This window comes from Pseudomassariella vexata (assembly GCF_002105095.1).
Source record: "Pseudomassariella vexata strain CBS 129021 chromosome Unknown BCR38scaffold_2, whole genome shotgun sequence".
NCBI lineage: Eukaryota > Fungi > Ascomycota > Sordariomycetes > Amphisphaeriales > Pseudomassariaceae > Pseudomassariella > Pseudomassariella vexata.
This window is the reverse complement of record NW_024467957.1, coordinates 915,828-934,420: the sequence shown is the minus strand read 5'-3', so window position 1 is coordinate 934,420 and position 18,593 is coordinate 915,828. Positions and strand designations below refer to the sequence as shown.

Sequence of the window (18,593 nt, the reverse complement as noted above, 5' to 3'; positions counted from 1 at the left end):
TTGTGGCCAGGTGCGCGCCAAAAAAAAGGGGGGGGGGTGTGTGAGTGAGAGAGAGAGAGAGAGAGAGGGACAGAGTGTGTGCCGAAAGGAGCGTGGTGAGTTGGTAACTACTCGTTAGGTTAGGTCTAGCAAGCACAGACAGATTGGCGCATCCAGGTGGAAGAAAGCCGGCTCCCAAGAATGTTATAGACCAGACGGGGATAATAAAGGTTGTGGGAGAGCAGGTTCAAAAAAGGAGTGACTCGCAGCCGAATAGTGATGGTTGCGCTTGGGTGAGGGGTGGACACGGCGGGAAAAAAAGGACCAAGAACAAGTAGTACTTACACGAGGGGCAGTGCCGGATCCCAGAGGTATAAAAGAAGTACTGCGTGAGAATAGGCATCATCCATGGAAGGCTCAATCAACTCTCAGCACGGCCAGGCTGGGTCAGGCTCGGAACGTCGGTAGGAGCTAAGCCGGATTCCCTGATACAAACCTGGCCATGTCTGTGAACTCAGACGAGAGGGTGGTGTGCGAGAATCTGCTTGGCTTGCTGAAAAGAGATGGATAGGACGGGGGGGCATCGCGACAGGGACAAGCCGTTCAGCAAGGATTTGCACCAGAGGCTCGACAGGGTCGGCACAGAGGGTTACATCTGGCCCTCGATGATATGTTGAGTGGGAACGCGGGTCTTCGGGCACGGAGTACCTTTAGGGCAGTATACGGCTGACAAAAGAAGCAGTCAGAAAATCATATACTAGCCAGGGACTGCCCCAGCTAGACCAACCACGCAGGGATGACCAACTTTTTAGGAAACCTCGTGCAGGGGCCCACCCGTAACAGGACGGACCCGATTTGGCATCGACAAGAAAAAGGAACTTCGTGAAGAAAACCAAAACGGAAGTGTACTTAACCAAGAGGAAGTCAGTGTAGAACACACCGCATGTTTCCTTGTAGCAGCAGAGATATGAGAAGAAAGAAGCCGCACTACGACTTTCGTCGTCCAACTGCCGAGCTTGAACGAGGCTCAGCGGAGTTGACGAAATACTGAGGAGGTGGCTTTGTCGCACAAGTTACAACTCCTCGCTCGAGCATGGTAGACGGATACGACGAGGCTCTGGCTAACCTGACAAGGCCATGAGCCACCGGGTTGTCGAATTACAAAGAACATCTGGGGTTCGGAGGGTTACTGAGATCTCGTGCTCGGGGGCAGCCGGTTACAGTAATAGGAAACAGGTCAAACCAGTGGAGTAACCGGGGGCCACTCAGAACAACGGACGAGTCGTATTTTGTTACTCCCATTCGGATGACTCGATGAGGCCGTGGTGCAGTCGTCTCGGACGGTTCCCATGGTGAGAGTTCTGTAAAATGAGAGTACCCGAACCCCAGGCCAACCCATTGAGAGTGGCCGAGGTGAAGTGCTTGTGCAGCCATGGCGCCAGCCATAGGGTAACATGGAGTGATGTTAGACGTTAGTTACCAAACACAGCGATCCATGATCATCAGCCTCCGTGGTTGAACGAAGATGAGGCTCGGTTCCAGGTGGTGTGTTTGGCAGTGTGTTTGGTTGGACCTGGCTCGGTGCGTTTCCAAGATGCCACGATGTTACGTTGGTTTAGAAACTCGACTCCAGATCGACGTATCCGGCCAACGACGATACATGGTCAAGTCATTCGAGACTGGGAGCTCCAGTCTGTCAGCTGCAAGTCTCTCTTGGACGACCCACTGCGTCCCACGCAGGTTGGACCGCCATACAAGAAAAGGCTTTGGCAGTGAACGTGACCCAACCAGGCCGTTGCACATCAGTTTTCGAACGTCTTTGCTCGTATCTATCGGAGACGAAGAAACATAGTTGGCGGATTTAGCCGGCCCCACTAGGGGATCGTGAGAAGCTTGATGAGGCAGTGGTGGTGGACGGAATTGAAGACCGTTCTGGGCTTCCGAAGACGCCTAATCTAGCGCACCTGCAGCAACTGCCGCAGATGCGCGAGGACAAATGTATTCAGGGGTAATCAGGACTGTGGCAGTGGGCGTGGGCGTGTCAGGGCAACGAATAGAAATGATGGGAGGTTACTATATGGGCGGAGCTGGGGTTGATTTGAGCATGGTCTACGATCCACCGGCTCCAGCGCGGGCCATCGTCAACCTCTAAAAGATTGCGAGAGCAGGGCGTAGAATTCGATGTAAAACTCGGTGGAGGGTATATCAGAGATGGTAGTGCCCAGTAGCAGTCGATGGGAGGGAGTCTAGGAGAGCCCGACAATGGCCTGTGGTTTGGTATAGGGAACAAGATGACTAGAAGTCGCTAGACGAGAAAAGGTTGTCCTGTGGTTGTTCGGCCGACACGTTTGAGGTTAGATGGTTGCGCTGCGTCCCCTCCTGATTGGCTCTGTGCTAATGGAGACGCAGGGGCTCCGTGTGTCAGATCTTGTCAGAGAAACCCCTGTTGCTTCTCTAGTGTCTTGGCCTCTCAGCCCCTCCTCCCGCAACACCACAATTTGCATCGGCCATCTATCTCTTCAACCACTTTTTACCGATTCGAGGACTTTGGGGCGCTCTCGCGGCTGTGCCGCCGCCCACTTTCACGCAGGCACGGGACAACGTCTGATAACGCCGCGAGCTAATGACATTTCAAGTTCTCGGCATGGACTGGTTTTTGTCATGATGGGCACCATGACAAGCTGTTGTTCCTTGTAGTGTGCTCTACTCCGTGTTTTGGTTTGTAGTGCCCTGTCAGCATCGTAACATGATGTGACATGATCCAGTCTACTGATGGTCAGGACAGCCGTTGGAGAAGACCAATTTGATCTCTTGATGATAAGCCTCGGTTTTAAGCTTCTTCTGCGATGTTACCCTGCCATCAGCATCACTTGGAGAATGCTAGCTTGGCCGCTCCAGCGCAGCGTCAAATACGTGCTTGAGTATTTGTGTTTATTCTTCTTTATTTTCTTCTGGTTGCCCACCCCATCAGGGCCATATGGATTTCGGACCACACAAATCCACAGGCACCCACAATAATGAGTCGCGGCATTGTCGCAGTTCACAGTCGTGTTCGTGACGTCCACGTCCATCATCCCAACAAGGAAGTGAGGATTGCCAACTGCCAACTGGCATTTTTTTGCCACCTCCCCTTGGGATGTCCTGGTAAGGCTGCTCGTCCGCTGGGCCGCAAATAGTGTTCGTCATATTATCGACCCGGGATCGTTGTGTTGTCCATTCGATGGCTTTGGTCACCTAGGCCGTATGGATAGAGACAGAGGCGCCCACGTATCGAGGCCTAAATGGGCTAACATACAGGACACTCCCTGGCTGCCGTGTCTGCATGGGTTTCTTTGGCCGATGATCTGGTCATATCACAGATCCTGTACTATATAAAGTTCCGGTATAGCGTGCACATGTTCCTTCAACCTCTGTCATCCAGTCATTGTGAGCCGTCCAATACAACAGCTCCGTGATGCCTTGGATATTGGCAGCAAGTGCCTGCAGGTCTAACCGCTCACACCAATCGAGACGGCTACAAGTATTGAGTTTCACTCGCCCGCAAGATTCATCCCAGGCATCAGGGGGCACGTGTGCAGAAATTACGCACCCCCTTCCTCTTTGTTTCCAAAGTTGGCGACAGTGTCCTCTTGGTCTACTCTTCAATGGTTGGAGCTTCACGCGAAGTACTGAATCAAGAAGTGAATCAACCTCCTCAAGTCCCCGCTTGCCTATATACATGGCCTTGTCAGATCGGAATGGAACTCATCGGCTTCAACATAAAGCACGGGGGCTGGCTGTCTGGCTTTCTTGGTCAGATTCCGAACGTTCGATGGTTGTTCTACAGCCCCGGCCTCCCCGCTCCGGCTCTGAATGCCAGGGTAAGCCCGGCAGGTCGCATGACAACGCAGACCATTTATGGAAATCATTTCATGCTCGATTTTTAGCCATAGTCTGATGTTCTTAACCCGGCTCTTATGGAGATCTGGAGGAGCGGTTGGTGGATGACGCGATGCCGTGCCCCCTCCTCCCCGCCCTTCCGAGATGTAGAATCCATCGGAAGATCCTGCCTTGTGACCACGCCTCTACGCAAGTTTGTTTGCCAGAAACACCGCCGTACTAGGCTTGCGAGTCCCACCAAGATCCAAGGGGGAAATTTGGTTTCCGCCATTGCTCGGGAAAGTCGGAAGTGCAACTACGGACTCCTTAGATGAGGACATGACTACCGTTTTCTATCTTATTGGCCTGTTTGATATTGAACATAACTACTGTTTTCTATCTTATTGGCCTGTCTGATATTGAACATAGCCCCAGGGGAGTTGCATCTGTAATAGGCTGCCCCTCGGGACAAAACATAGTGGTCAGCCAGTCTAGTTGAGGTTCAGAGACTCCGTAGACTTTATGGCAGTTGTCTGCCATAGTTGCGAACGTATCAAGGTTCATCTCATGGCTGCCCTATCGCATCTCCTTTTAGCAACCATTAGGCCAAGTTGGGCGTGGACCATGGTGAAAAGCGAACAACGGAGTCTGATCGCTGAAAGACACGTTGTCCCGAGCACGCCAAACTGTCTACGACCCTATTCCTTGTTGATTCTCTTCCAGACCTCATTCTCAGCTGCCGCGAGCTTCTCTCCTGTGGCGGAGACCCACTTCTTGGCCGTGTCCCACATGCCCTCCTCGGCGTGATCATGTCCATCCCCCATTACATTTCGCTGCGCGGGAGATGTTTGGTACTTGTCAAGCCCAGATGCATTCACGTTTTGGTGATAGCCCAGAGGATGCTCTAAGTTCTGGCCTCCTTGACCAATGAAATTGCCAGGTCCCTGGCCGTACGCCAGTGAGGAAGCTGCCGCCGTGGCGGTGCCTTGTTGTTGTGCCGGGTAAGCCATGGTCGGGGGGGGAATTGACATCTGCGCAGGATACGGCATTATCGGCGTCGGAGCTTGTGGGGGCGGCACAAACTTCTCTCCCGCCTTGGGAGGAGGTGGAAGATGCGGCTTAGTAGTTGAAGACATCGGTGTTGCTCCGGCTTGTGGTGGCGGGGGACCACCGCTAGGCAATTGCTGAGTAAGGGTTGGCTGTGTAGGCGAAGCATATGCTTGAGCAGCAGCCGAGGGTACCGGAAGGGTGGGTGTTGCACCAGGCTGGGCCTGGGGATAATATGGCGTGGTAGGTGTTGCTGATACTGTTGCTGTTGCCGTTGTGGTAGCCGGTGCAGCACTTTGAGATTCCTCGGGCGCTGCGGTTTGTGGAGTTACATTCGATGGCTTTGCAGCGACAGGGCTGTCCGTATACACTGGAATTGGTGCCATGCTGGGCCGAGTCTTGATGTCCACGTAAACTGGGTGGTCTATGTGAGCTGAATGCGGCAACAGAATCGTACCTTGTCGAAAGTCTTGCCAAGTAGCTTGTGGTTGAGTGCTTGATTGACTCTAGTAAGTGCGAGTTATGGTGCCTCGAGGTATGTGAGGTCGCAAAGGCAATGATCAATCTTCGACAAGTTCCAAAGCAGGTGGTTGGTCAATCAAATGCCGTGGCCTCATTCGAACGTTCTTAACAAGGCAGTCACAGTCCGTGACAGTACGTCATCGGTTGTCAGGTGACTTTGAACCCGCCTACTTGGTTCCGTGCTGCGGAATGACAACCGCGGAAGTGAATTGATATTTTGAGAAATAGTGCTCATCGAGTATTACCAGAAGCTCCGGGCCACAGTTTGAATTGGCTTGATTTGGGAGTTGACGCGTAAAGACTTATGCTCCATCCCGCTTGAAGCTGTTGCCATATGTCCAAAGTACAGGGTCTGGGAATCGTTTGACGCGTGCCCAGCTGGTTGCGGACCGATGGCCTTCACCAAGAATGTGTTTCATTGCTCCCCTTCACCATGTTTATTTCTTTCCCATTGCTATCCTTAAAAATAATATATGTATCCACGTGATTCAATCCACATGCAACTGTTCAGTCATGTTTTGAGAGCTCTCCAGCTGGCCAAATAGAGGAAGGACCGTATGAATTGTCCCTGCCAAGGCCGACTTCTACACTAAACGAATCCGGCACTAGCTTGGCTATAAGTGTGGAGAGGCTCTTGTCCGGCGCGGCTGCTTGATCCACTTGATCCACTTGATCCACTTGCGCAGGCCTGGGGATTCTGAAGCATGAAGCCAAAGTTATTTGCGGAGGGTTTTTGGGAGTTGGCAATTTTGATGACGCTTGGGATGCTCTGCTTCAACCAACACAACCAATGTTATAGCGCCATTCTTGCATAGCACATCGCCAAACTAAGGGGACAACCATGGTCGGCAAAGTAAGCGAGCGCGTCCTCCTTCGGGAAGGTAAGTCTGTTGTCCATCAGCCATCACAAGCTGAGCCCTCTTGGTGTTTGCCATGATCGCTCACAACTGGAAAGGACTAGAACGAACCGACAATGGCATGAAGCAAACTAGCTGGCCCGATGTCGCTGCTATAAACCAAAAGAACTACTACACCGAATATATGAAGCGAGATGACCAGGTGCTCGCCCTACGATTGCAGGCCGAGGCCGCTCGAGACCGACTTGTCCAGAATGCCAAAGACCGCGACCGCGCACTTGCGCGCAACGGAAATGCCGATGTCCCACTGCCCATACCGGATATCCAGCAGGAAGATGGAGGTCCCACAGCCGCCGATGGCCTGATGGACCCGTCCAAGGTCATCGTCATCCACCCCGGCAGCCAGAATCTGAGGATAGGCTTTGCCAGCGATGCGTTGCCCAAAACCATCCCCATGGCGCTTGCCACCAAGTTCCCCCAGACCGAGTCGGAGATGTACGAAGCGCTACCGCGGCGCCAGTTCGAGGCAAAGACACAAGACCAGCAGTACGGCGAGGAATGGTCCAAGAAGTACCAGAAGATGTGTAACGACCTGAAGGTAGACATGCGCGCCAACAAGCGCAAGGTCCTACCCAACTCCAAGGAGTTGGTCGTCAACTTCAACCGGAGGACTGAGTCGGAGGAGATAGCATTGCATAATGACCCACTGCAGATCGAATGGACCGACGTCAAGAGCCTCGAAGACCCAGATTCCTTAGCATCGTGCTTTGTCGGCCATGGCGCATTGCGGGTTCCTGACGACTCGAATCCCAAGTTCAAGCTATGGTGGCCCATACGCCATGGGTGGCTCAACGAAGACGAGTACTCGACAGCCGAACATCTGCACGATGACTTGGAGACATTACTGGACAAAGCCATCCGGCAAGAGCTGGGCCTGACTAAGAACAGTGCCTGGAAGAACTACAGCTGCGTCTTCGTCATACCGGACCTCTATGATAAACGTTACGTCGAGCAGGTGTTGAAGTCTTGCATGACATGGTTCGAGTTCAGCAGGATATGCTTCATTCAGGAGAGCATGGCGGCCACGTTCGGTGCGGGCTACACTCAGGCATGTGTGGTCGATGTAGGTGCGCAGAAGACATCCATAGCCTGCGTAGAGGATGGTCTAGTCATCGAAGACTCGCGCATCAACCTCAAGTACGGTGGATACGACGTGACAGAGACCTTCATGAAGATGATGCTTTACGACAACTTCCCATACCAAGAAATGAACCTGCGGCGGAGGTACGACTTCCTGCTAGCCGAAGAGCTAAAGATCAAGCACTGTACCATGTCACAGGCCGACATATCAGTGCAACTCTACCAGTTCCACCTCCGCGTCCCGAATCAACCCACACACAAGTACCAGTTCAAGACCTACGACGAGGTCATCCTGGCCCCTATGGGGTTTTACGAACCAGCCATCTTCGACCACAGCGCAAAGCTGCGTCGCCGTCGCAAGCTGATGGACCGCTCATACAACGCATACGAGGTCGACGTGCCGGATGACCCGGCATCTGCCGCACAGCTTGCCATCCTAGACCTGCTCCAGCCCTTGGTAGCCTCCAATGCGAATGGCTTCAGTCTCTCACAAGCCTCGGTTGCGGACCCCCTAGCCACCCCAAGCAAGGAGAAACCACAACCCTTCAACTTTCTCGGGCGCGCCGGCGAGAACGGCACACCCATGGGCTCCAACGCAGCCTCTCCCGCACCCGAAGGGCTCTCGACTCCAGCGGCCCCTTACCTCTTTGGCGCCAACAGCACCACCACCAACGGTTCCCCCGGCCCCGGCGCCCGCAACGGTACCTCGCCCGCGCCTCCTCCACCGGGCATGTTCGTCGACTCCTCGTCCCGCACCGCCAAGATCCTCGCCGAGGAACGCGACGCCGTCCTCCCCGTCGCCCCCCTGGACATTGCCATCCTGACGGCTATCCAGAACGCCGCCAAAGCCGAGGACAAGAAGCTCCGCGATTACCTTGGCTCCATCATGGTCATCGGCGGCGGCTCCAAAACCCCCTTCTTCACCCAGACGCTTGAGGATAAGCTCAAGGCCCGAAGGCCCGACCTCTTTGATCGTATTCTGGTCTCACGGAGTGCCAGGGACATGGATGAGCAGGTCGTGGTTTGGAAGGGCGCCAGTGTTTTTGCGAAACTGCCTGCCAATGATAGCTGGATCACCCCGCCGGAATTTGAAAGACTGGGCGCTAGAGTGTTGCATCATAAAGTGCTGTGGGCTTGGTAATGTAGTCAGCTAAGTGTATTTGGCTACGGGGCCTTCGCTGTGTAGAGTTCAGGGCTATGCAGATGTCATTGGAAGAAGTTATCTTGATGAGAAGGCTTGATGATAGGCGCTTCGTCTGGTTGATTGGTCGTATGGTGTTGGGGATAAATCCATCAATCAAGACTGACGGATGGGAAATGTTACACATATACGGTATAATAATTACTCTATATCCTATTGATTATGAGATACATCAGGGTCCGAAATGGCATTAGAGTTGCTGCCTACTCAACTAAACTACGACAAGAAGGTCATGCCAGAGATCTCTGCCGTAACTATAATATTGACCTCCATATGGACATCAAGACAGAGCATTTTACCGAGGCGAATGGATAAGTTGCCACATTTCACATTTCCAAAGATTTCAATATACTGTGTTCATCTGTGTGCATTCTTTGTGCACTAAAATCATCTATTCATCCATCTGCAGCATCCAGAACTGTCTATCTGTAGATGCCATCTATCGAAGGCCAAACATACATTTATGAGGTGGACTTGAATAACACGATCACGTCTCTCCCCCCAACACCGTTACTCATTAAAGGTCATGATCCATCACCGCCTCCAAACATCATGGTGATTTCCTTTCTCGATGTCTTTCCCACTTCGTACTAAAAGCTAGCGATCTAAAGCAAGATCAAGACCATCTGATGTAAGTAAAACGCTTTTTCGGGTATCATGATAAACGCCATACGCACGATTTCTCAGTTGGACACCTTACAAAGTCCCCAAACGCGCAAGATCAAAAGAAAGAAACGCAGAGCCAATACAAAACCCTGAGAGCATGCTGAACTCAACGATTATGTGACAGTATGTCCAAGGATGCAGGTACCGAAGTCCCAGCAATCTGACGGGAGGAGGCCGGGATCAGACGAAATGAAGACTAGCGGAAGGGGTTGCGGGCCGAATGTCTTGGTGTGGAAGACGTGGGGGCAGGTGATGCAGAAGACGAAGAAGCCATCCTGCCTTCACATGCAACCGCTTCTCTAGCCCAATTGGGCAGCCGAGGTTCCCTGATGTTAACATTGCGTCCGCTTTGCCAGAGTTCCTGGAGCGCGGCTTGGTCGTCAAGCCGGTGAGATTTGGGTTGAAGAGGTTTGTGAATGTCCCGAGTCAGCGTCTATTTTGCAATGCAAAGCGTCAGTCATTTGTGTACTAAGAGGGGTTTTTCGATCGATGAAGGGAATGAAGGAAGAGAAGGTGCTGGGGCGTCGACAAGGAGGTCATACTCCAGGTTTATTTGCAATGCTGCCCCTCTGCATCATCTGGTCCCACTGCTGCTTGTTCATCTCATCCCAGTGTCGTTTTTGGGACTTGATACTATCTGAATCCATTGCGGCAAGGTCCCTCGGAGAAAGAACACCACTGAGAATAGCTTGGACGAATCTCTGGGACGCTTCCGCCGAGTTCAGGATGGCCCAAATTGGAGCGTCTGTCTCAGGTAGGTCGCAATTCTGCTGCTCTGGCAGAGCATCGCAAATCTCTTGAGCAATCCGCCGTCTCTCGTTCTTAGCCATAGAAACAGCTTCTGCAGTAGCAAATATTCTAGCAAGCTCTCCCTTTACGGCCTGCGCATTCGATACTATATTGCGAGGAGGGGAGCCGACTCGATGAGTGGAGGTATGACGGAGTTGAGTCGATCCGCCTCTGATAGGCTCGACCGGACCGTTTTCAACGGGAGTACCATCACCCCCCACGGGCATCATCAGGCGCCGATTAGCCTGGTTCGAGGTAGCCGTGTCCCCCTGCCCTGGGTTGACCCTATGGCTATTGGGCGCTGCACCAGTTGCTGGGCCACCATCGAAGGCTGACGGTCCTACCCCAGAATCCTGTCCGTAGGCCGTTGGGCCTGGGGCAAATACTTGTCCAGCATTATAGGCTGGTGGGCCTGCGTTAAGTGGAACAAGAGGTCTTCCAGCGTGAAGAGCTGGAGCTGGAACTGGTTGCCCTCCCATTCGAGCCACTTGTGCTTCCATCAACCGCAGATACTCCAGGTGATCCTCCTGCGTCAAGATTGCATCTTCAGCCGCCTCCTCCTCGAACGTGTCCGTCATTACAATGGAACATAGGCCTGGCCTGTGCGTTTCGGAGTTGAGGATGCTGTCAAGCACATTATCTTTCCCTTTGTATGAATCTAAATCCTGATACACTGGATCACCAGGCATTTCCAGCAGTTGCTCTAGGGGCTGCGCTTTTGGTATGGGATTCTTCTTGTCGACGACTCGAGAAGCCAATTGCATCTTGAAGATCGTTCTCGTAAGAAGTTTGTCTTCAAACGTCGCAGCACATACAAACCGATAAACAAAGACAGGCTTCTTCTGGCCTATGCGGTAGGCTCGGCCGATGGCCTGCTGCTCGTTTTGGGGATTGAACTTGATGTCAAATATGACGACGCGATTGGCTCCCGTAATGTTGAGGCCCAGGCCCCCAGCTGTAGTTGAGATAAGGAACACCTCACAGTCGTCCTGGTTGAAAACTTTCACCATGTTTTGGCGTTTGTTTGTGTTGGTTTTACCATCAAGCCGCGAGCAGGGTCGCTTTTGTAGATGACATAATCTCTCAATGAAGTCGAGTGTTGGAAGCGATTGCGAGAAAACCAAGACTTTGTCTCCCACTCGTTTGCTTTCGTCAAGAATTTTGCACAACATCACCATTTTCCACGATTTGGTCAAGTTGTCGATTCCAGACTTGGGCAGTAATGCGAGTTCCTTGCTGATAAGCGAAGGCGGCAAAGAAACAATGTTAGACTTCGTCGCCATCCCGTTTTCACCGTCCGCGGGCGTGGAATCATTTTGCTTGGCAACATTGCCTGTGGCTTTTGCTTGGCCGCCAATCTTCTCTTCTTCCAATCGAGAACGAAAGATGGAAGGATGCGCACAGAGCAACGCCAGAATATTCAAGGAAGCAAAGATTCTGGTCGAACCAACCTCTCCATCTTGAGAGCTCATATATACTCTATATGCGTTGGTCTGCATTTCGGTCAACGGAACTCCTAGGACGAACTCCACTTTGGGTGGAAGATCATCCTTCAGTACTGCGATTGTTTTCCTGTGGACTTTGGGCGCAACTGTGTCCTTGAGAACCTTGAGCTTCGTCAGGGCCTTGCGACGCTGGTACGGGGTGCTGTCCATGGACAGTCCTTCTTCAATGGGTTTGGCATAGTCCTGACGGAACTCCCTCAAATCAGAGAGATAGTTTGGAGCAACCCAATTGATCAGGGCATGGTACTCGACGACATTATTAGCCAGTGGAGAACCAGTCAGGCCAATCCGACTATGCGTCCTGAAGTCTCTTGTGAGTGAATTAATATTGGTTGATGGATTTTTCATCATGTGAGCCTCGTCTGCAACAACGATGTTAGGCTTGTCTCTGAATATGTTTGCCACATCCTCATAGGCCTTCATGAGTCCCTGAAAGATGTTGTACCCGCTTATCAGAATTCCTCCGTCGTCGGCCCATTTATTAATGGTCTCGATTCTCTCAACATGCGAGATTTCCGCATCAAGCTTGAAAAAGTCACCAAGATTATGGGATTCGGGGGCCCAGAGCAGAAATTCGTCCAACCAATTGTTGATGAGTGCGGGCGGGGCAAGAATCAGAGTTCTAGATTCCTTCAAATCGTCGGGAATCTGACATGAGATGGAAGCATCATCAGAAGCAGCGGCATCTGCGATTGTAACCAATAATGTAATAATCTGCATAGTTTTCCCCAGGCCCATTGTATGTGCCAACAGACAGCCTTGTCTGACTTGCGATTTCATAACGATTTGATTCCACATGAATCGAACCCCTGAAATCTGGTGTTGCTTTATACGCTGGGCGATATTATCGTGAACGTAGATGAAGCCTTGATCATCTTCTTTGCTCTCGTTGATCAGGAATGTCTGCTTTTGGCTTTCACTGGTAGGCCCTGAAGCAGCAAGCTTCGCACGCAAAACTTTTCGTCGTTGCTCTTGTTCTTCGACACGTCGTCGATCCCTCTCTCTCAGATCCTGGGCTGCTCGATCGCGAACGATGCCTTTGCCACGTTTCTTCGAAGGCGTTTCCAGAATGCCCTCATCATCGCTCTCCTCGACGCAGGACTTGTCGTGCGACTCGTCGTGAGACTTATTGGGGGGACTGTCATGGGGCTTGACATGAAACTCATTGTGGGATTGTTCGAGGCACTTGTCATGCAGTTGATCTGACAGCTTTCCAGAAGGTCGCCCTGAACTAGGAGCTTTCCCACTTTCGAAGACAGAAGACATGGTAGAGGAGCTCGTTGCTCGCTTCTGTCCCCGATATGCCGCCACTTGACGAATGAATTCGACAAAAGCCGGGAACTGAGCTTTCTTTTGTTTGATAGACCGCTTGTGATCTTTCGTGAAGGTGTCGTATGCAGAAAAGTCGAGAGGTTTCCCATCAGTGAAAATATCGAAGAGACGAGTGACCAAGCGCACCAAGATCTCATAACTTTCTCCATCCACCGGCATGGGGCCCTTGGACATTGGTTTGAACTTCAGTCCACCTAGCACACCGCTCCACAGGGTATCTACTGTCTCTTTGACGGCCAGTTTGCAGATTTGGTCTCGATACGCAATGTTGCGGTACTTCGTGCGGAGCTTGTTGAGCTCGTCAAAGGTCAGTCGTTGCTTTGCATTAAGACTCTTGAAGAAATTATTCCAGGGAATTGTAGGAATGCTCTGAGAAGCACGATGGGATCCCGAAGTATGCGAGGAATGCCGTGTGCACTTCGCATTGGGGTCCGATGCTTCCTTTTCAGGAGTGGTAAGATCGATCACATTCCTTGAACGGCAAGGTGTGCATGGACGAGCAGTTTTTGAGGGCGAATCGGGCAGCTGGGTTAAATCCATTTCTTCCAACTCATCGTCGTTCAAGTGGTTGCTCATGATGACATCATCTTCGCTGGTGCTGGTTGCATCTACTGAGAGCTCAGAAGCCTGTTCGGTCTTTCCATTCACCGGAGCGTTCTTCTTAGCAGAAGCAGAATTGATGCCCTTGACGGGTGTAGATGTCTCGCGTGCAGTTATATCAGCGTGGTTCGGCCTGCCGTTCTCCATGTCGACGTCCATTGGCTCATTGTCAAGTACTTGCAAATCAGCCGCGTCATCAACGACGAAGTTGTCCAAATCATCCTCTGAGTCGCTTGTAATGACATCTTCGTCGTCATCATGGTCTATGGGATTGTTTTGGCGTTTGCTGACAGCAACCCTGGGACGACCTGGGAGCTTCTGGGGCTCGGTTGGAGACGGTAGCAGCTTCAGCATCCATATAGATTTCTGGATATCTTCGATGGTTGCTTCCAGACTGCGAGCGGCCTTCTTGATCTCGGCTTCCTGGTGCCACTCTCCGCGGACTATATCCTCTCGATAAATCTTGAGACGAACCTTGAAGGCCTCGTAATCTCTCCGCTCTTTGTCGATGGCTTGCTTCAGCAGACCATACCTTCGTTTTTCGTTCCAAATCCGATTGGCCTTGTGCTCCAATTTGGGTAATTTAGATTCTCGCCATTTGGTCACAATTTCTGTAGTGGCTTTCTCAATTGCTGCACCGACTTCCTCAGGGGTCATTTTACAAGGCGCTGCCGCGATGCGGGCGGCTCGTTCCTTTTGTTCCTCTTCGATTTCTTCCCAGGTCTCCGAGTCATACTCTTCGTCGGAATCCCCAAAGCCAATCGGGACTATATCATTATGAGTTGGGTCGTTGGCCCCAACGACTGTGTCAGCTTTGGAAGGCCTGAGCACAGGTTCTTGTCCGCCAAGTTTACGCTTGAGAATGCGGTTAACTTGGAGGCGGCATCCCACCGCAATGTGACGTTTATGAAAGTAGAAATCAACGACTTCTGCGTCAGCATCATTCTCATCGACAGTCAAGATGTCCTGTCTGAACATAGCGCCCTCTCCAAGGTAAGTCTCCGAAGAATCAATGTGAACATTGTTTTCGTATCGTTCGGCAATACCATCAGCTTCAGTTGGGATGTTTCGCACCACATTGCGATCCACTTCGGACGAGATGGCCTGGGGAACAATTCTTCGTTTCTTGCGGCTAGGCTCGCCAGCCTCTCGGGCCACAACCCCGTTAGAAGCAGCTCGATCTGGTTGGTCGGTGAGATTTACTTGCGCCTCATCCGGAGCAGACAGAGTCGGGTTCTTCGGGGACTTTATATTTGGTGATGCATCCGTCGTCGTTTTCGTGACTGGATCATTACGCTCCATTACCAGCTTTCTCTTCCTGACATTGTGGTTGAGATCTTCTTCGGGGTCATCAGAAGATATTCGAAGCGTGTGCAGCCTGTACTTCCGACTTCGAGCGCGCAACTGCTCTATGGCATCCCGCAGGGTCTGCTTGTGTTTCACGATTTTGACCCCAATATCATTGAAGAAGTCGCTTTCCTTGGAGCCGAAGAGAAGAGCGTCACCATCTATTAGGTTCTCGCGCAGACTGGCCTCGAGCTTGCCGGGGTCAGGAAGGACCGGCCGGCCGGAGCGCGGATTCCAAGATCGGCTGTTGGTGCATAGTTCTTGAACCACGCGGTCGACGTCCCAATCTAAGGGATCAGTCGTACTGGTTTCTGCCATTTTCATCGCATTGAGGAATTATTGGTGGAGAGCTGTAGGAATAGCAATATCAGTACGCAGGATAGGGCGTTGCAAATCAAGTTATGTGGCTAGCATTTGTGGTAAAGCTAAGGCGAAGTATTCGGGTCAAGCAAGTGGGATAAATCATAAGATGGGGATATCAAACTGACCTAATCTTCACTAAATTGAAAAACTAGGATCCTCGGGCCAACTTACGCAAGCGAGGCATGAGGCTGAGCACGTTGCTTTTCACCTTCTTAATGCTGCAGGCTATTGAAATTGAGATCGTAAAATCCGTGCAGGAGCTTCAAGTTGAAAGTAGGGGGGTATCAATAGAGAGGGTACAAGGGACCGGAAGTTTGTGCTCTGTTGTGGAAGGTACGACGGGACTTGAACGAAGGTGGTCGATTAACGAGGAACAAGGCTTGTCAGCATTAGAAAAGTAAGCTTTAAAATTCCTATAATCCTGCCTTTCCAGTTATGACTTGTCCGGCATCAGGATGTAGTTGTTGATCGTCAATTCAAATCGCGGAGTGAACCGCCAGCTGGAGCTTTTGAGGTAAGTAGTTGCCATTGGCGCTAGTACATGAGACCACGTGACTTAACAGGAATTTGACATTATCTCTTTGGTGGGGGCGGGGTAATTCTAGATTGGCGCGACTTTCTGGGTTCGCAGAACATCTTTCTCGTGGTGCATGTATGCTGCAACGACTGAAATATTTCTCTGGGTTGGTCTAGAACTTGTCTCGCCTTGAACAGTTAAAGCTGCTTACAGGGAATTACACTAGAAAGTTTGAAGATTTTCCTCCTTAAGTGAATGGAAGAATGTCCTCGTACAATATAGGATGGCACGGCAGCTCCGCGATCGCCTCAGGGTGTTTACTCCATTCTGTGTGGGGTCGTGACTTCTAGGTTAAGATGTCGACATTGCATTAGTAATGAGCATATCCTTCTGTCACAAGGGCTTTCAGATTACTCCTGTCTCACCATCAAGGAGGATATATGCGTAGATGTGCGTATTATGAGACATCGTGAATCGCCAAAATACAGCAAATATTCCGTTCGAACCATCATCTAACCAAAGTCTCTGCTCTAGCTTTGTTTTGGCTCCATCTTGGGCACTTCCAGCTTTCCAGCTTTCTCAGGGCATATCCATCTGACAAACAATATCCACTGAAACCAAAGTCTTTTCGCAGATGGCTTCAGATCTTGACTATCCTCCGCAGCAGGTGGAGTCCGCTATAACCGACAGATTGGTCGAAGTGGCCAAGGACTGGTCCCTTGCCCATGGTCTTTGTGTCAGACCACCGCCAACGGTTATCCCTGCCCAAGCACACCCAGGAAATATACTTGCGACGCCTGTACCGGTCACTCTATTCCCAAGTCCGTTCCCCGAATCATGTTTCAAGCAGGGCCTGGCGGTACAGAGGGCATACAACGAGCTGTACGCCTCGATCAGTCAGGATGAGGAGTTCTTGACTGAGATGGTAAAACAGTATGTTCTGAAGCGCTCTCCATCTAGATGACAGCATCTGACAACCGCAGAATTGGGAATAGCGATGACTTTATACAAAAGCTGTGGGATGTCCATCTCCGGGTAAAGGCGGAAGGATATGTTCAAGTGAGTTGGCGTAACCATGCTCATCATTGAACCATAACTGATGACCATCCCCAGAGCATATCACTTGGCCTCTTCAGATCTGATTATATGGTTCACCAAGGAAGCGCTGCATCGAGTCCGGGGATCAAGCAAGTCGAGTTCAACACGATTGCTTCTTCGTTCGGGGGCCTCTCCTCCCAGACTACTGCTTTACACAAGTGAATATACCCCCCTAAATCTGACGGAAGCAAGCTGACTGACTTTGATTAGGTTTCTAAACAAACAGGAATACGGCTATCTGGGCCGGTCAAGCACAAGCTCTAGTCTCAATCTCCCAGAGAACACATGCACCAGAGGCCTTGCGGCCGGTATCCGTGAAGCCTTCAAGGTCTACGGCCCGTCCAAATCTAGCAACGCCATTCCCAAATGTGTGATATTCCTTACGCAAGGAGGCGAAAGGAATATCTTTGACCAACGGCACCTGGAGTACGAGCTGCAAGCCCAGGCTTCCGACGACCGCATGCCAATCTTCCGCCTTCCCTTTTCCGAAATAGGTGACCGAACCTCTCTGACCGAGGGTGACAAGCGTGTACTTCAATACCGCCCACCGCACCGGGAATCAGACACTTATGAAGTCGCTGTGGTGTACATGCGCTCCGGATACGGACCCGATGACTACAGCGGAGATTCCGCCTGGAACGACCGATACCAGATCGAGCGCTCAGCAGCCATCAAGTGCCCTTCAGTACTGACCCAAATAGCCGGGACCAAGAAGGTGCAACAAGTCCTCGCCACACCAGCCTCAGCCGACTCCGAGCCACCCACATTGCACCGCTTCCTCAAGCCCGACGCAGCTTCCAACACCAAGGCCGTGGCGGACATCGAACGCACCTTCACCAACATCTACCCCATGGACACCTCCGCCGCCGGCCAGGTCGCCCGCAAGATCGCCCTCGACCCGCAGCAGTGCCAGTCGTACGTGCTGAAGCCGCAACGTGAAGGTGGCGGCAACAATATCTACCGGTCGACTATTCCCGAGCACCTCAAAAAGATACCCGAGAAGAACTGGGACGCTTATATCCTCATGGAGATCATTACGCCCCCGCCCGTGTATAACATGATCCTGCGCAATGGCAAGTTGGAGAAAGGTAATGTTATCTGCGAGCTGGGAGTCTACGGAACCTGTATCTGGGACCAGAACAAAGCAACAGCCGGGGGTGCAAACGCCATTCTATGGAATGAGTCGGAAGGATATCTGCTGAGGACCAAGGGGGACAAGAGTGAGGAGGGTGGTGTGGCAGCCGGGTTTGGTTGTATGGACAGCTGTGCTCTGGTTAAGGATATTTAGGGCTAGTAGCGCCATCTCCCCAGATGGGACCAGCCCTGAAAATAACATAGTGCGAAAACAAAGATATCTAGACCTGCTTAGAGTCATGGTATTATTTGAATACTAGAATGTATGCCTCGTGCTGCTTACCCTTTTGGCCTTTCAAGAAGCTGGTCGTTTTATTCGTATACTTTTCATCAACTAGTCTCTTCCTTGTTATGAATTCATATGTAGAAGGCGGGGAATGCCTCCTGGTACAGTTATTTGATAAATGTGCGAAGCGAGTTGGGAGATTTCTCAATACAGGCAAACTGCCCTATTGTGGACAGAAAACATCCTCAAAAGGGTTCATAACAAACCCATGTACCAAGTTGTATGCTGTAAGGGACACAATACAGATCACTCACTGTGCAATTGCTAATATAGGCAAGTTTGTGTGGTAATGGGAGCCGCGTCGAGTATACCCTGAATCGACCACACTGATATTCTTGCACGTCCACGCAGA

At 51.4% G+C, this 18,593-nt stretch overlaps 4 protein-coding genes across 4 annotated transcripts; 2 read left to right on the top strand and 2 right to left on the bottom strand.

The window, feature by feature from the left end:
- Positions 1-4,535: 4,535 nt before the first annotated feature.
- On the bottom strand, positions 4,536-5,270 carry BCR38DRAFT_405429 (uncharacterized protein; the record flags this gene model as incomplete). Its single annotated transcript, XM_040857959.1, has 1 exon — positions 4,536-5,270. One exon carries the CDS (start codon positions 5,268-5,270, stop codon positions 4,536-4,538), a length of 735 nt encoding a protein of 244 aa, XP_040719698.1.
- Positions 5,271-5,983: 713 nt separating this feature from the next.
- On the top strand, positions 5,984-8,908 carry BCR38DRAFT_463247 (actin-like protein, ARP8 class). The gene is made up of 2 exons (XM_040862637.1): positions 5,984-6,287; positions 6,362-8,908. The coding sequence occupies exons 1-2, from the start codon at positions 6,248-6,250 to the stop codon at positions 8,542-8,544; spliced, it is 2,223 nt and encodes a 740-aa protein (XP_040719697.1). The 5' UTR covers positions 5,984-6,247; the 3' UTR covers positions 8,545-8,908.
- A 1,705-nt stretch (positions 8,909-10,613) lies between these two features.
- Positions 10,614-14,474, bottom strand: BCR38DRAFT_333356 (P-loop containing nucleoside triphosphate hydrolase protein; the record flags this gene model as incomplete). Its single annotated transcript, XM_040855220.1, has 2 exons — positions 10,614-12,563; positions 13,701-14,474. Coding segments are annotated over 2 exons (2,724 nt in total), but the record flags the coding sequence as incomplete, so codon positions are not given.
- A 1,614-nt stretch (positions 14,475-16,088) lies between these two features.
- Positions 16,089-18,236, top strand: BCR38DRAFT_360901 (uncharacterized protein). The gene is made up of 4 exons (XM_040857165.1): positions 16,089-16,656; positions 16,707-16,782; positions 16,837-16,979; positions 17,032-18,236. Exons 1-4 carry the CDS (start codon positions 16,358-16,360, stop codon positions 18,107-18,109), a joined length of 1,596 nt encoding a protein of 531 aa, XP_040719695.1. The 5' UTR covers positions 16,089-16,357; the 3' UTR covers positions 18,110-18,236.
- The last annotated feature ends 357 nt before the right edge of the window (positions 18,237-18,593 follow it).

Coding starts and splice junctions, on each gene's coding strand:
- BCR38DRAFT_463247 (XM_040862637.1), top strand. CDS start 6,248: ATGGTCGGCAAAGTAAGCGAGCGCGTCCTCCTTCGGGAAG. Junction 6,288..6,361: donor GCGCGTCCTCCTTCGGGAAG/GTAAGTCTGTTG, acceptor ACAACTGGAAAG/GACTAGAACGAACCGACAAT.
- BCR38DRAFT_360901 (XM_040857165.1), top strand. CDS start 16,358: ATGGCTTCAGATCTTGACTATCCTCCGCAGCAGGTGGAGTCCGCTATA. Junction 16,657..16,706: donor TTGACTGAGATGGTAAAACA/GTATGTTCTGAA, acceptor TGACAACCGCAG/AATTGGGAATAGCGATGACT. Junction 16,783..16,836: donor AGGCGGAAGGATATGTTCAA/GTGAGTTGGCGT, acceptor GACCATCCCCAG/AGCATATCACTTGGCCTCTT.